At 35.0% G+C, this 18,969-nt stretch overlaps 1 protein-coding gene across 1 annotated transcript in view; it reads right to left on the bottom strand.

Moving 5' to 3' along the window:
• Positions 1–18,969, bottom strand: part of LOC125650380 (rho guanine nucleotide exchange factor 28-like) — a 115,675-nt gene that overhangs the window by 87,703 nt on the left and 9,003 nt on the right. Inside the window, exons 4-6 of the mRNA XM_056166988.1 lie at positions 16,009–16,305; positions 13,370–13,562; positions 9,250–9,365 (exon numbers count right to left, since the gene is read on the bottom strand). Coding sequence (XP_056022963.1) covers positions 9,250–9,365; positions 13,370–13,562; positions 16,009–16,305 — 606 coding nt within the window. The remainder of the gene's footprint in view (positions 1–9,249; positions 9,366–13,369; positions 13,563–16,008; positions 16,306–18,969) is intronic.

Genomic DNA, 18,969 nt, shown 5'->3' on the forward strand with positions numbered 1-18,969 from the left:
ATCTCTCAAAGGTAATGTAGAAAATGGGGTATTTTGGGTGGAAATAAGGGAAAATGACAGAAAATCAAGATTTAAATTGATATATTATTATATTTGACCACAATAACTTCATCTATTTTTATTTTTTTTATGTTAATGCCACAGTAATTCTGAAACTCATATTGTAAAATTCATTTATTCTCTAAAATTTTCTGAATATTGTTTAATTCACCAAATAAATAGATACATGTATATACAAATGTTTTGTGGGATCAATTTTTATTCAAAAAACTAATAGTGTTGTGATGACAGTCTATCCAGTGAAGTAATGTATTGCCTCACGTACAATTTTAGAGTGAGGGGAAATCAAGGATGAGCAGCACATTGGAGAAAACTGCAATGAACAAAAAGTGGAGGATATGTTCAACAATATTTTGAAATTGAAAACTTATCAGTTGTTTTGCTTCCACCCTGAGAATGAACCCCTGCCCTAAGGGTTATGAAATTTGCAATTCTGATAGAGGAATTCCTGTTCTGCATAATTATGCATCAAGTATTCCTTTTAGATGTGTAGATCCTGTGAGTGAGAGATTTTTCAATACCAGTCAAATATTGCCCTGCCCCTATAGCCTCCTAAAGTGCAAAAGTCAGGACAGTGACATTTAAAGTTCCTATATTACCCTGAAAACTCTTTATACCAAATTTGAAAATAATTAGTTCAGTAGTTATCAAATTGTTATTGCAATTCACCTTTGAATTAGAACGCTTAGTCCGATATAGCATTGCGCTGTGTGACGACACAATTGAATCTGTTTGTAATACAAATGCGAAATGCAACAGAAACTCTCATTGGTCCATATGTATAAGTCTGCCCAAATTCCCTTAAACGGGAGTAGTCAGCATTTGAAAACATGACGGCCAGATGGAAACAAACTTCAGAGGAAGAAAGAGAAAACGTTGTATTCTTGTGTTGTTGTCTCATAAATTTGATATCAAAAAATTCCTAACATATTTTCCTACTATACTTGTGTCCAAACATACCTTCAAATATTTATTAAAGCCCCATAGGACCCAAAAACTCACAGCTTTTGATGATTTCATTCGTTGACGTAGCCATGTTAGGTAGCTGCAGTCAATTCGAATCCCGGTTCATTTCCATACTGGAACAATAGTATCTAGATGTGAACTAATACCCCACAAATATTTTAGCTAAATATTTTAAATAATATATCATCCCAGTTCCATTAAATGATAATTATTCAAATAGCTAAACTCATGGCAATGCGGCTTTCATTAGTCTGGGCCGGTCTCCATCTCTGCCACACAAGTGTTAAGGACCATAATGGGCTTATGTAGCATTTTCGTTAATCAAGAGCTTATTTTACCTTTACAAAAACTACATATTTTTTAATTTCTATTAATTATTCGTGTTGATAATAAATGAAGATCGAATACATAACTTACAACCAATTTTATGAAAAGATACCAATTGCAACAGAGTTCGAATTGACCGGCTACTTAACATGGCTACGTCAACAAAAGAAATCATTTGAAGCTGCGAGTTTTCGGGTCGTGTGTGGATTTAATGAATATTTGAAGGTATGTTTGGACACAAATATAGTAGGAAAATATGTTAAGATTTTTTTTATATTGAATTTATGAGACAGCAACACAAGAATACACCGATATCAGGCCTCAACTGTGCGGAGCTTTTTGTGCCCCGTAAATCGAAGGTTTTTATAAAAGGTGGATCTGTAGCTCTCTGTCACAATATTTTTTCAGAGAGCTACAGTTCTCCAGCTAGTAATTTTCTAGTTCGTCCATCTTATCTGATCACCTGAATCTGCTTGAGAAAGTGGGCGGGCTGTAAACAGCCAATGAAAACTCTTGTTGTATTACATCAAACATGTCATTCAAACTGTTCAATCGTCTCATTCAATTGTGTCGTCACTCAAAGCAATACTATATCGGGTAAAGCTTTCTAATTCAAAGGTGAATTGCGATAACACACAATAGACACTGTTAAATCTGACTGCAATAGTTTACCTGAGTGACTCTGTACATCTTTAAAAAAAAAATTAAAAATCAATATATGCACCCAGGGGTGCATAAGCCGAGTTGTATGGGATACATTGTAAAGTCAGGAATGATGTGGCATATTTATAATTGTGAAGAACTAATTTCAGTTTTAAACTTTTCAAGTTACTGTCCAGAAACCATATTTGTCTGAAGTTTTCAATCTATTTTTGGTCACTGTGACCTTGACCTTTGACCTTTTTTCTCCAAAATCAATAGGGGCCTTGCTTTGCTGGTATACAACAATATGACAAAGTTTCATTTGATTCAAATTAAAAAATTTCAAGTTATTCTCCGGAAACTAATTTTTGTTGGGAATTTTAAATCTATTTTCGGTCACTGTGACCTTGACCTATGACCTTTTTTCTCCAAAATCAATAGGGGTCTTCCTTACCTGGTACCCAACAATATATCAAAGTTTCATTTGATTCAGATTTAAACTTTCTGAGTTATCATCCGGAAACCAAATTTTTCTGAAATTTTCATTCTATTTTCGGTCACTGTGACCTTGACCTTTGACAATTTTTCTCCAAAATCAATAGGGGTCTTCCTTACCTGGTACCCAACAATATATCAAAGTTTCATTTGATCAGATTGTAAACTTTTCGAGTTATCATCCGGAAACCAATTGTTGACGCCCAACCGCCCGCCCGCATCACCAAACCAATAGCCGAGTTCAACTTCGTTGCAACTTGGCTAAAAACCTCTCCTAGACTTGAACCCATTATCTGTAGATCACACTCTGCTCTCTGGCTAGACAATAACATTCGAAAGGGCAAGAAATATTTTGCTGTTATCTATTTTTACATTTGTGAGTGTTATAAGGAAAGTATCTATTATGACTAAGTCTCCTTTCTCTTTAAAACAAGAAATTTCAAGTTTGTATAAAAAAAAGTTTACATTACATTTGACTTCCCCTGATACTATTAATAGACCATGATCATCACAATCTCAAAATGCCCACTAACTGATACTATTAATAGACCATGATCATCACAATCTCAAAATGCCCACTACCTGCACTTTTTGATAGGATTAAATTGCTAATAATTATATTATGAAACCATGAACACTGATTGATTGATTGTTTGCTGTTTTCCACCACACTCAACAATTTTTTAGTTATCTGGTGGCGCCCAGTTTTTATTGGTGGAAGAGAGAGCCCAGATACAATGTACCTGGGAAGAAACCACTGACCTTCCGCAAGTAAACTGGGAAACTTTCGCATTACCGGCACGAGTGAGATTCGAACCCACGCCGACGACAGGTGAGAGACCATGTGATTTTGAACGCAATGCTCTAACCACTCGGCCACGGAGGCCCTATGAACACTGATGATGAAACCCTGCATGTGAAATCGCCCCGTTATCTGTACACGTAATTCGGACCTACACCTAGCACCATATACCTCAGTCTGTTATCAACACACCTACACTACGGTCAGCTCTTCCAAATTATGTGGTTAATGTGGGTCAAAGTAGTCTGCAAAGAGACTATTATAATCTACAAAGTAATGCTCGCCAAACACAATTCAAGAACAAGATATGATATTTGCAGTATATGGCCACAGAATTTTCACCTGTGCTCTGTTTATTACCTGGGTGAATAAAATTATGATGACTATGAATGGCTGAACTCAACTGGGACAAAAATGATGTAAATTTTCATTATGATGTCATAAATACGCAAGAAACATTGAACGTTTTACAGAAAACATTATAATTGTAATGTGAATCAATGTTCAATGTACGGTCAACAACAGGTGTTAAAATTTCTCACTTTTAAAAAAATTGCAGTTAAATAGTGATGATCATCATTATGACCTTAATTTAAAAATTTACTTTCTTTTCTCCTTTTTAATATTTTTTATTTATATAATGAAATGCTTTCCATGAATACGGGATATGGCAGTTTCTTGCATTGCAGTACACAACCTGCATAAGCCATGCCAAGTGTAAAACAAGAACTTGTCTATGCTAAATTTGTAAATGGCTAATTCTTACAAGAAAGATAACTCTACCCAAACCCACATGTTTGTGCAAAGTAATACATTAAGCAAATCAATACTTTTTATTATTTGGAAAAATAAAATAAAATAAATGCTCATTATTTCTTGCAAAGCTAATAGATTTAATGTAACAAATTAAAAGAAAACATAAAAATGAAAAATAGACCAATATTTGTAACTCTGGTTGTCTGCCACAGCTATTAACATAAACATGTACTGCTCCTATACACACAACCCTACAGAATGTACTGCTCCTATACACACAACCCTACAGAATGGATACATTAATGTACTGCTCCTATACACACAACCTTACAGAATGGATACATTAATGTACTGCTCCTATACACACAATCCTACAGAATGGATACATTAATGTACTGCTCCTATACACACAACCCTACAGAATGGATACAATAATGTACTGCTCCTATACACACAACCCTACAGAATGGATATATATATGTTGTGTTCTATCATCAAAACTACAACACTGTGGGGATCCAGGTTTGAATAGGTCCCCAACTAAATGGGGCAGTCCTTCGGACTAGACTGCAAAAACTGAGGCCCCGTGTCACAGCACTGAGCAGGTGTGGCACATTAAAGATCCCTCCCTGCTCAAAGGCCGTAAGCGTCGAGCATAGGCCTAAATTTTGCAACCCTTCACCGGCAATGGTGACGTTTCCATATGAGTGAAAGATTCTCAAGAGGGACGTTAAACAATATTCAATCAATCAATACAAAATAAGCAGACTTCAGGAGAACGAGTTGATTATAATAATCAAGATACAATCAATCAAAATTATGAGATGCTGCATATTCAATGTCAAGGACATACACAGGGGTCTGTAAGGAAAAATCAAATAATAGATAGTTTTCAGTGAACATGACATTATGAACTGCAATTGCTCTGCTGGGCAAGTTATTACTTATAATATTCACTGGATATACTTTATTTCTTAAATATCTAACAAGTTGTCACATCTCATCCAAGTTCAATAACTCGGATGACTTGAGCTTGATAACATTTCTGGCGGAATGTCTACGGCTTTGATTGAATGTTCCAGGCATTTAATGGTTTTTTGGGAAAGAAATCTCTTGACTAACAAGACTAATCTGTTGTATTTGTAACAGTGTGTACAGAATGGACGAGTATAACCTCTCTCTTAAAACGCTATATTTGATACTAATAGAATCAGTGTGACCTTTCAACAAAGGATGAGAAAAACAAGACTCTGGGCAACCTTACATCATATTCTTTGAAAATACAATATTTTTTTCATTTCAATGAACCTTACAGAAAAAGTATTGAATATATCAGAAATGACAAGATAATCATATAGGTATTTTATGCATATTCTAACAAAAACAAATTGGTAAATGCCTATGTAGAGCTTTTGACATAAATCAATTTAATAATTTCATAAATCTAACACAGTTGTTCACATGATATACGCTGAAATTATCAAAGGTAATAAAAGTCGCGCTTTATTTATCGGCAGTTTTTCTAAACAACAAAGGTGCATGAAATTGTTACTTGATACAAAAAGAACTCCCGAGAATCTGCAGAACAAAATGATTACAAACATTTTATTACAGATGCAAAATTAATAATGTTAATAAACTGCTCAAAGTAGGTAGTTTTCAAACAAATTTTTCACTTTTTTTGGAGAGGTTGCATACATGTTACAATGTCAGATACATTCAGTATTTCCTCCACTTTAATTTGATATATAGGTCCCTAAGTAAACATCCACGCTAAGGAGCGCTTTCAGAAATAAAATCGTGCATATTTTAGTTTACCAGTGGAAATGATAAAATCTCCAGCTTGGAGTTATGTTTACTATAACCAATGGAAATATTTTACGGGGGACAACTCTTTCAAGCTTTAAATGGGGTACCCAATGGAGATCAATAAAATAAAAATCAGAGACGTATTTAAATATTTCTCTGACAAAATTCATTCTGATACTGTCACCATTGTAAATATCTAAGTTTTGTTTTTCATTACATCTTCAATGTAAGGAGCCCATGTTCCATGACCATCCTCACTGGGTCCGAACTGAACACGGTCATGACAGTGACAAATGTCACATCGCTCACATGAGTCACCTTGGTTCTGCTGCTTTTCAGCTATTGTGATTTTACAAAGTTTTTTGCAATCTTTATTCCCTAAATAATATTTTGACCCCATACTATGGCCCCAACCTATCCCCATAGGGTCAGGACATAACCATGATACAATGTCACAAGATAAAAAAAAAATCATGGTATGAAATATATGGTTTTGCCATAAGGACTCTTTATACAAAATATGAAAGCCCTAGCTTAAACTGTTCAGAGGATATTTCCTAGGTTAACTTTTCTTCAAAACAGGTCAAAATCCAAGGTCACAGTTATTATTATTATGTAGTGCTAAATATAATTAAAATTACTCTAAAGCGCTTTAATATTAAAATAATTATAAAAATATACAACAATCAACTGAAATAAAATCAAGATATTTGAATGGACATAAGTATTTAAAAAATAATTTAAATAATTTATCCTAAAGTAGTAAACCGAACCATAAAAATTATAGTTTTACAAATTAAAAGTCTATAGTATAGTCAAATTAATAAAAATTACATATTCAAATTAATGTGTTAACGATAAATTGCCTTTTTAAAAGGTTGAGTCTTCAGACACTTTTTAAAACTGCCCAGGTTTTGTTCATGTCTTAATTCCGCTGGGAGACTGTTCCAGAGTGCAGATGCACTAACATCGAAACGTCGATTACCATTTCCAAGGACAATTTTTTTTTACCAAATGAAAGGTCTTGTCAAAAGGAATAAATACATGGAATACAAAAGATGTATCACTCATAATAAGTTCTGAAATTTGGGTCAAACAGCATGGCATAAAATGAAATTTCTTGCCATAAGGAATCTGTATACAAATATGAAAATCCTATTTCAAATAGTTCAGGGGGTAATGCCCAAGGTTTTTTTAAAAGTAGGCCAAACTCAAAGATCAAAGTCAAAAGGTCAAAAGCTTACCCACTTGTCTGTGTGTGACGGTATATTAACTAAGGACTTGCCCACTGGTCTGTGTGTGACGGTATATTAACTAAGGACTTGCCCACTGGTCTGCGTGTGACGGTATATTAACTGAGGACTTACCCACTGGTCTGCGTGTGACGGTATATTAATTACGGACTTACCCACTGGTCTGCATGTGACTGTATATCAACTGAGGACTTACCCACTGGTCTGTGTGTGACGGTATATTAACTGAGGACTTACCCACTGGTCTGTGTGTGACGGTATATTAACTGAGGACTTGCCCACTGGTCTGCGTGTGACGGTATATTAACTGAGGACTTACCCACTGGTCTGCGTGTGACGGTATATTAACTGAGGACTTACCCACTGGTCTGTGTGTGACGGTATATTAACTGAGGACTTACCCACTGGTCTGTGTGTGACAGTATATTAATTACGGACTTACCCACTGGTCTGAGTGTGACGGTATATTAATTACGGACTTACCCACTGGTCTGTGTGACAGTATATTAACTGAGGACTTACCCACTTGTCTGCATGTTACTGTATATTAATACTTATCATTTCCATTAGTGGAACTCTTCAAATTAAAGGTGCGTAAAGTCGTGCTACCGGGACAACATAATGTAAACACATTACTTAAGCATACGTAATATAAATTATGGTATCGAATACATATTATAACCGACTGCAAACTACAACACTGAATAAAATTCTAAAGTCAAATTTAGGAATTGATTATTCTTACAAGAAAACAGACGAACGTATTTAACTATGTGAGGAAGAGAAGCTACTAAATTAGTCAAATCTGACCGATATGAAGCATCAATCGCAAGGAGAACTGTGAAGGGAAAAACCTATATGCACATCCAACACAAGAACTTTACTTGTACTTAATGGGATTGATATGTTTTTAAAGTTATTCTGTCAGACTATGAAGACATTCTATTTTTATCATACAATTAGGACAGGTTCATATTTGACTTTGTAATCGTACACGTACCCCCCCCCCCCCCCCCTTCCACTCAATTCCCATATCTTAGACCAAGTTATATATATTCCAAACTGTATTTCTTTTTTTAGATGTTTATAACACTAATTAACATTACTAATGGGTTTCAAAACTGCATCGAAGCTATTTTGAAAATTACAAAATATTGATGGAGGCTTAGGACAGAGAACATCGTTGTTTGAAATTCTTGAAATAGGTGTGGTGGAGTTTAAAAACATGTAACATGTTTAATAAAATAGTGTTAGAATATTTGAAAAATGCAGTTTGATCATGGTTATTTTATTTAAAAATACATGTATTTTAACTCTTAAAAGGGGGGGGGGGGGGGGGATGGATGCTATGAACGTTTCGTTTATGTCCCAGTAATCTCGCACTTGCTCACGAGACTTGTGCATTTTCTTACCAATGACGCACAAGAGACATCAAAGCGCAATAACTCTAACGAGCTGGTAATGAGAAGTATTACAGACTTACCCACTGGTCTGTGTGTGACGGTATATTAACTGAGGACTTACCTACTGGTCTGCGTGTGACTGTATATCAACTGAGGACTTACCCACTGGTCTGCGTGTGACGGTATATTAACTGAGGACTTACCCACTGGTCTGCGTGTGACGGTATATTAACTGAGGACTTACCCACTGGTCTGTGTGTGACGGTATATTAACTGAGGACTTACCCACTGGTCTGTGTGTGACGGTATATTAACTGAGGACTTACCCACTGGTCTGTGTGTGACGGTATATTAATTACGGACTTGCCCACTGGTCTGTGTGTGACGGTATATTAACTGAGGACTTGCCCACTGGTCTGTGTGTGACGGTATATTAACTGAGGACTTACCCACTGGTCTGCGTGTGACGGTATATTAACTGAGGACTTACCCACTGGTCTGTGTGTGACGGTATATTAACTGAGGACTTACCCACTGGTCTGCGTGTGACGGTATATTAATTACGGACTTGCCCACTGGTCTGTGTGTGACGGTATATTAATTACGGACTTGCCCACTGGTCTGTGTGTGATGGTATATTAACTGAGGACTTGCCCACTGGTCTGTGTGTGACGGTATATTAATTACGGACTTGCCCACTGGTCTGTGTGTGACGGTATATTAACTGAGGACTTACCCACTGGTCTGCGTGTGATGGTGCTCATTGACTTTTGACCATTGTCCAGCTGACATATAATTCCAAACTCCGTGGCTACTGGTTCTGTATACAGTTTTATGTAGTGGCCACTGTATCTGAAAATGGGAAATAAAAATTTCCATGAAGCAATATGCAAGGCATTGTAGAATTCAAGCTCTCTCTCTCTCTCTCTCTCTCTGCATAATCTCTCTATTTCCTTCAAATCACTTTTTAAAAAGCGCTAAAAATTTACGCTCAAATTGTAGAAAAAATTGATAATTCATACAATATATTCTATACACATAAATCAATGTCCATATGTTAGAGAAAAACCTCTTTCTCCATGTATTTCGCTGAAATGTCCCCCGATTCCAAACAGAATTAATTCAAACATAATCCCTCCTCTGCAACATCACAACAAATTGACATACAACTTTATTCCAAACCTTTTCTTAATGGTACTTTTGTTTGCATATTCCAATACATCTGAAAACTAAATTTCTCCTACTAGATAGTCGGTACTAAGTGACAGCATTGTCTTTCTAATTAGTACCAGCTGGGACACACAAAGTCATGTAGTACTACAAACTCATCCACTGTTACTGTGTTGATAGCAACAAACAGAAAAGTACATTAGATCAATATATATATACATACACAATATATATACAGCACTAGAGGTCTCTGCACAGTACTGTAATAAGACAGATTTACAAGGAAGTATTAAATTTAAAATGCTTAATAACACACTTAGATTGTAAACCCTTCAACCAAGGACTTAATGTTTACAAACAAAAAGCACATGTTGGGGGCCGAACATGCATATTTCTAAGCCATCTACACCGAGAGAAAAAAAAGATACCTTTGTCTGTTTAATCCAAGAAATAAAGTAAGCTTTAATAAAAACAGCAGTGTGGTGTTGGTCTTATGATTGGGTGGTGAGCCATTAAGACATGTTGCATTGTGAAACAGACAAACGGATACGCAGGATGTGAGCACACACACACGACATAATCACCTGCACTTGATGGAGACAGGAAGCTTAGTGACAGTGTGGGAACTCGGCCAGAAATATCCTAGCTTTCTCTACATCTCAACACTTAACGAGAATCTGTCGTCCCAAAATACTGACCAGGAACAGCAAAACTCTGGACATAATAGTAGAGGGCCAGCGATTCTGTGGACTTAATTTGGTGTTTTGTAGTAGTGAATATCTATTCTGATTTTTCTTTTTAAGCATGAGAATGCTGCTCATGTTGCAGTTGCTCAGTAACCAGATGACTGGGACTATGATTTTGCCTCTACTCTTCGTAACTATGTTAGTGAACAATATGTGTTTACAAAACAACAATTCTGCGCAATATTTGGAAGTAAATTAAATGCAACAAAATAATGTTTGTGAAACACTGATGCCCCTGAATTACAACAAAGTGGAACCAGGTCAAAGGTCAATGTTAAGGTCACCATATCAAAGATTTTGGTGTTAAGGGAAAGGTCTCACCAAAAGAAATACACACACCAAATATGAAAGTTCTACCTCTTACGGTGTAAAAATATCACCAAGGTTTAAGTTTTTTGCCACAGACAGACAGGCCAAAAACTATATGCCCACGAATCGGCATAAAAACTGTGTTTTTGAAATTTCTTTACTTTTAAATGGTCCCCTAATGTAGCAGTGGAAACTATACATGCAAAGATTGACAGTAAAACTTGAGCACAGATAGACACATATAATGTAATAATTTACACAGGGGGTGATTTAACATAATGTAACAGTATACAACATCAGGTGATTTATCCAGCCACTTTATGATAGAACTCTGTATTTATTATCTGTATATATAAAATGCCTAGAGGGGGACTGGTGGCTAAGCAGCTCTACGACGATTTTAGGGGGGGGGGGGGGGGGGGGGGGGGGGGACAGAAAAATGAGAAAATACACCTTATATGACTCCAGTCAGCATGGTCTATTTATGAGACAGAGTTTAGTGTGAAATGCTCCGAATCAGGATTCATTTACAGCGCTTCCCCACAGAAAAACCAATAATGCCTAAACATCCTACAGCTTCTATCGTGTTTTTTCCCCAGTGTTGTTACGTCAATACAGGCAATGACATCTTTTTCTAATATCCATTTTTTAATAAGTTTCCATGTGATGGTCTCTGTTACTATAATCTCTCTGATGTTTCCGTCATCTGATGAAAGATTCACGAACATATTTAGCCAACGCTTGTCATCGTCGTATCAGCTTGATTTAAGACACACCAGGCCAGCACAATAACACAAACATTCCATTACATTATCTTAATCTTCTCTTCTGCTGTCCTGCTAGGACTAATAACCCCAAACAGCACATCCAAACTGGGCAAATTTGATCTTGAACTTGTCTAAATGACCTTGATTCAAGGTTATGCCATCTGAACATTAGTGACTTTTGTAACTGTAGAAAATGGATTTGAAACAACTTTCAAATTCTTGTCAAAATCAAAAAGTCTTGAATTTTTCCTCTTGTTTGATAAACACAAATCATGAAATCCCCCCCCCCCCCTCCCCCCCCCCCCCCAAAAAAAATCAACCATTTATAAATGATAAGACAGTTGAGAGAAGTTTTCTATAAAAATGGTTGGAAATTTGAAAGAAAATATTAAAGCTCTTCATATACAAGTATCTCTATCATTTAGCTGAATATCAATTCTCTGACTTCTTCAATTCAAAAGTTATTAGGAAGGTTAAGTTTTAAACAGAATGACAGACAGGACAAAACATTAATTGCCCCCTCCCCTTCAGATCTTCAATCTCAGGGGGCATAAAAAGAGTAATTACTATTTAACCTACCATATGAATATAATTGCATTGCTATCAGACATTAAAGTGTGCTCATCCCTGAGTTAATTTGCTCAATTTTGATGAATTTTATAGGCACTCCCCAACAAATCAAAACCTCAATGAACTATAAGATTTATACCCTGTTTCGATGCGTAAAAACCATATCAACAAAATTACATCCAAATAAAACTATAAAATGTTGTCAATCCATGAAAGCCAGCCTCCACAAATTTAAATTATTCCACAGCAATATTGATCTAGCATGTGTCATAAATTCAAGTAGGTGTAAATTATTACAGAATGTTTGCAAATTTCAAACATTCTATTTCTACTTTCTCTAGTCAACTGTAACGAAAAATTTCTTTTTTAAAATTGGCGAGTTCTTTTCACTTACAAAATGTCACACATGTTCAAAATGATTCCAAAAGTACAAAGAATTTTTCAATTTTTGAAACATTTGATAATAGCAAGAAAATTACAGAATGACAAATTCAAAATGTATATCTATATCTGAAATTTTGATTTCATTTAGAGTTCTGTTAAGTTTCTGGGCATACATATGCAGATTAACATAATATGGTAGTTTTAAGATATATATATATACACACACACACACACACGTGTATCAGCGCCATTAATTGCATTTTTGTTTGTAAAATTGTGGGCTTTATAAATTTTAATAATGATAATGTCACAAAAGCACCAACAGATCACAAGGATATTTACAGGTATATTGTGTTTCAATTTCAAAGCTTTGAAAGACATCATACATGTAAAACATTAACATCGAGATTCTATAGAATAAAAGTAAACGAGTAATCAATACCAGGAATTGATTTTTTTGATACAAATCAATGAAGTTGAGGTATTGGTTGATCTAACAGCTGTGATGCATCTGCCCAGGTGCTTCATTTATCCGGACAACTTTGCTTGGACCAAAGTGCCCCATGCGGACAAGCTTATTGTTCTATTTCACATTCCCGAGATGACAATGCACTTGTTCTGAGCAACAGAGAAGAGCAAGTAATTTTTTAAGTTTGGTAAGTGGATTTCTAGTCATGGGCAAATAAATGACTTTCAAAAAAAATTCTAGACCCTTGTCAAAATTAATTGTTACAGTACTGTATATCATTACAAAAATCAATAAATCACCTTATTTGAAATGAGTTCTGATGTCTGATAAACATTATCCTGGTAAAAGATATCTTATTCATCTCCAAAGCAACCAATGAATATCAATCTATTAAAGAGAACAATCAAGGGGAGCTAACTCCCACTTCCAACAAATACATACTCTGTCAAAATTGAAGCAAGTTCCGAGTGACCACTTTCAGCAGCTAAATCTTTCGGTAGGTATCCATGGCGATTGGGAAGACGTAGAGCTTCTTGTGCACCATTTTTATCCAACAGAAAGAGTGTAACTTTGTGTAACCCCAGGCGTGCCACAAAATGTAAGAGACTTTCCCTTGGTAGTTGTTCTGCTGAAACTGAAAATGTTAAAAATCAGTTACCTACTTTTTTTTTACTGAAATAACCTATCTTTTTAAATGAAAATCTGCCAATTAGTGACGTTCACTTAAAAAAATCAATCCAACCACATTTTTAAAGTCCAACCAACACAGGCTAAATGACTGAATTTCTGTAGGTAAAGTATGTCTGGTGATTTGGTACCAATACTTTAGGTCGCAGTTCAAGGTCAAACAACATTTATATATATCTAATATAGTTTTGCCTATTCTTAGTTACTTCAGTTTAATATCATTCTATGACTTTTTTCTTATGTATTTATTATTCTTTGGTTTTTAAAATTAGTTTGTTTTACATGTAAAGCACTTATTAAAGGGTAATTGTGTTAATCAGGTGCAATATATAAATTTACAATAATAGCATTTATTGTACATTCTTTCAAATTACATCTGTCAATTAATGGTGGGGGGGGGGGGGGTGCTGGTAGGGGACATGTATTGCTTATGCAACACTCTCCGGCTGCTTATTTATTATAACATATGCACTGTGAGCGCCTTCTTCACAATTGGATGGAAAGAAAACAATGGCATCGGTAATTTTTGACAATGAGTTCATCGACTGGGGATAGAGAAGTAAGGACGTATCAGATTAAATTCATTATGTTAGATCCTACCTATAACCAGGGCTCGAAATTTGCGAGAATAGTACATTTAAAAAATAGCGAGTAAAAATAGTGGACACTCGAAAATCTTAGCGAGTGGTGATTTGCAAACCATGATCGTATCGTATCCATTTTATACGGTGATGCGATATTCGTTTTTCTTAAACTTGCACTCAAAATCATACAAACGCTTCCATGCACAACCGATTTCAACTACCATTTCTATCCGGATTTTTCTTTTATGAAGTTTTAAGAAACTCGGCGTCAAACAAATGCTATAGAGGTCGGACATCGCATTAGATGAAAAAATATAGACATGTGCTACGAGTCCTGTTCACTTGTAGGGGTGATTAAATTGAATTCCAAGTATGAGGTTTTTGTTATTCATTTGTCTAAAAAGAAATCTGAGTCTGTGTTTTACCAAGTCTTCCGGTAGTCAATTTTATCAGAATGTCCTATCTACATTAATTTACTCTCATATTGAGGTCGGGTTGTAGTGATGACACGAGTGCACTGCTCATCGCGTAGACGATTATCAAAAAAGTTCATAGGACTCGTGATCATGCTGCTTATAAACCATGAGTCCGGGATTCACTTTGAAAAATCACTAGTGACAGCCCTGATGTGGCGTGAAATTGGAAGATTTTGGATCTAAACAGATCTACGGTAAACAGGTTGTGATTAGAGCACGGTGCAATTGTCAAGAGACCTAAACATTGCACCATATGACTTACGTAACTTAGTGTCTTGTCCAAACGATGCCTTTTGACCCACTAGGCTCAGTAATGATGAGGGAAATCATTGATTTAAAAAAACATATGAAAAAAGAGCACTGCTTCATTATTTTTATTTCAGCTTGTAGGTTTTCATTTTAGCCTGTGGATTTTTTACCCACAGGCTAAAATTAGCCTGTGGTAGAAAAAGTTAATTTTGACCGCTGTATAACACTAAAGAGTAGTTAGATATGCATCAGATTCAAGAACTGCCAGAAAAATGGTATGCGGTATATGCCAATAAGACAGTCGTGTGGTCAGCATTCTGTTCGTTACGGGGAAAAAAGTGTTTAAAAAGACAGTTTGTAATTTGAAGCTAGTTTCATTATATCGCTACAACAATAGCTTTTTGTATAAATCTTTAATAGAGTTTTTTATTACATTTATTAATAGAATTCATAGAATAGATATTTTAGCATTGAAATCTTTATGAAAATCTAACATAAAAATTGAAGCATATGTAACTTTAAAGCAATACTAGCTCTCATTTTGGTGTCGAAAATATTTTGCTGCAAAATTGTGATTTACTATTTCAATGACAGAGAAAAAATAAGGATTATAAACTTTTGCTATAAATATTTGTGTTAGAAATCATCCAGAGGCTCTGAATGTAACAAAATTACATTATTGTCTTCTCGTACAAAAATTGATTTCTATATAATATTGTCTTCTTGTACAAAAATTGATTTCTATATAATGCTATATATCAAATAGAATCGAAATCTTTATTTGATAAATCTTAAACTTAGTTTTAATTTTATTAATGACTATGGGTAAAGTTACATACAAAACTATTCATAATAGTACATTTGTTTTACAACAAAATAAACTTTTCAGATTTAAAGCTAATATTACTTTAAGATATCCATAATTTTAACCAATTCTAAAAATTTGTGAGGTTTTTCTTATAATTAAGTGTTACAGAACATCAATGTATTTTTCATCACTATTCATAATTCGATTAAAATCTATAATTTACACTTTGGCACGTCAGATTTCAAGCCAGATCACATGACATGTGCTGCCATTTACCTGCAGGAGAGTTGGGACCCAGCAAGTGCCACCATTCAGGGATTTCCAAATACTTCAGAGCCAGATATAACCGCTGATCCAGTGTATCCAGGTCCTCCTCTCCAAGGTCAAACTTATCCGATTTCACCAGTTCTAAATCCTCCAAGGCTTCCAAGTTGTACACACTCTCCACCAAAAAACAGGCCAAGAAATAGGTCGGGTCGTAATAGAAGTCAAAGGTGGAGGTCACCAAGGCACATATGTCGTTGTTATAGTAACTAAACAGGGTCGCCTGGACTTTCTCCGCCTCCCCGTGGGCTAAAAAAAATATGGCTGAATTATTTATATAAAGCATTAAGTTCAAAACCTGGGCTTTTATTCAATTTGTTATCAAAGACATTTGAAACAAACAAAAGATAGATGCATGGGTTGACACATTGTTTGGCTTAGTTTGGTTGTAACAAGTACAAATATAAAATTCCTTTTAAAAAAAGGACTTATAAATTTTCTATAATGTTTAAAAGTTGAGATATATTACCACTCCCTATACAACTCTATACAAATTTCCCCCCACTATTTAGGACTTTATTAGGAAATCATGGGAATAAATTACACTCCATATGGTATTCATTTTACTTAAAAAAAACATAAATTTAGTTTTCATTTTCCTAATTTTTGAAAAGGTTTGTGGCAAGTCATCGTCACGAGCCATGGCTGAAACATACGCTCCTCTCCGCTTTCACCCATGGCTCACTACATGACCATTTCTTAGTTTCTCATAAATATGCATGACGTAATTTGGTCAATCGCTGAGCTTCTGAGTAAAAATTAGTCAGATTTAAACTGTTTATAGAATGTGGGTATATTACTTTTGACCAATCACAACGCTTGTTCTTCCACTACTTTGGTAAACTAACCAACACAGAATCCGATTGTATATGTGTTTGACATTGACGAACAAGCCGACATCTCGGTGCATTTGATGAGGAATAATGATGTTTTTCTCTCACTAAGAACAGGTGGTGGGAAGTCTCTATGCTACCAGGCATTTCCAATGAAACATTCGGAGACTAATGACGACAAGTATTGTGCATTAGTAACACCCCCTACCCTCTTTGGAACAAGTGGACATAAAGAGGAAATAAACTGTGAAACTGTTCAGATGTCATAGATCTGTAGGATTTTTGTTTACTATAATTTTGGTGCAAAAAGCAGAATGAATTATATTGGTAATGGATTACGTCATTTTCGTCATGCATATTTATGAGAAACAAAGAAATTGTCACACAGAGAGTCACCGGTGAAAGAGGAGAGGAGCGCATGTTTCAGCTGTGGCTTGCAACGATGGTAGCAATTAAGTGTCATAAAGAAAACACAGTCTGTATATATAGTGTACACACCAGACCAGAACAAAATCTGCATCAAATAAAGGGAATTTTTTTTTAAAATCCCTGCTCATTTATATACAAGACCTTCAATTTTAGAGCAATGAATCTGATGCTCATTACAAAACTAAATTTTAATACTAAAAGTCTGTCCCGAAAAAGGATACAACAAATTGAAATTTCATACTTCTTTAAAAATTACCCATAAAAATGAAAGCCAAGTTTACCTGCATTTTGAACAGAATATCATATCCTAAAACCAAATGTTAAAAGTCTAGATATTGTGTTTCGATTCAAAAAAAGTGTTCTGAACTGGAAAATGTTTTCGCTCAATTGTAGCAAATTTGACAATAGTCCAGAAAACGGCATTGTATTTTTTCTAGATTTTATCTTTTGAAAGAACTTTACCACCATTGCCACATAATTCATAATGAGGGAGGGGCGGCGCGTTCTCAACTGGACGGGGTATTTCTTTAACAGACTAGAGAATAACTATCTTCTATTTCAAGACCTTACAAAATCAATCCTGCTGGTTTAATATTAATAATCACATATTTCATAAACAATGCATTAGCAAACCAGTAAAATAAAAGTTTGAGACTATTAAACCAGCATCATAAAGACCTCAAGACTTTAGAAAGAAGATTACTCAGTTTACATTCATTTCCCGTTATTTTGGAAAAAAAATTCATAAGATATATATATTGCAAAATGTTTCCATTAGATGTGTATGTGTGTCATTCTTGCAGTTGGTATATACATCTTCATTTAGTTGCATCCATCCTTGGAGCATTGACCAATCAAAATACAGAATACATAACAGATGCATTAAAACAAGCAATTTATGTGCAGAGACACAAGGTGTTGCCTAACAGTTGATATAATATCATTTGAAATACACTATCTCATGCAAACGTTAGTAGTCTTTAATGCTCATTTTGCAAGTCATATAGGCACTGTGCAAGCACTTTATGTATTCATGACATCCATATTAAAGAAGAGTCACTTTCTTTCATGCATTTAAAAAAAAAACCATTCTAAAAACCTTTGACACAACAAATGGAGAAAGTGATTGATAAGACCTGGACTGATATTAACAGATATTAACAGATATTTTAACAAAAATAATGATTTGACAGAAGATATAATCTGGTCAATTTAAGAAGAAAAGCACTGGAGATTTTATAACTCCTTGTAAAAACTCCCACCACTAGCTGTCCAGGCAGATTCAATGTAAATTACCATCAACCCATAAAGATTTAATAGTGGAATTATAGCCCTGACAAAATATTATCACATTGGGGGGATTAAAATTGTCGCCATATTGTTCCTGTATTCCGAGTGTCCAAATTCACAGATTTTGTCAGGAAAACCACCACCAATGCCCTAATGGGCCTTTAAATAGAAATCACCATGGAGATTAGAATGCAACGTCAGACTGACGTGACTGCATGTCCTGACCGAGAGATTTAGAGTTTGCACTCACATAGAGAAAGTTGTGGGAAATTAATGTTAAGAGAATACATATAAGTGAACAAAGCCTACACTCCACTTATTCATTTTACGTGTCACCAGTCATCATATACATGGAAATTAA

This window comes from Ostrea edulis, chromosome 5 (genome assembly GCF_947568905.1).
Source record: "Ostrea edulis chromosome 5, xbOstEdul1.1, whole genome shotgun sequence".
In the NCBI taxonomy this organism is placed as follows: domain Eukaryota; kingdom Metazoa; phylum Mollusca; class Bivalvia; order Ostreida; family Ostreidae; genus Ostrea; species Ostrea edulis.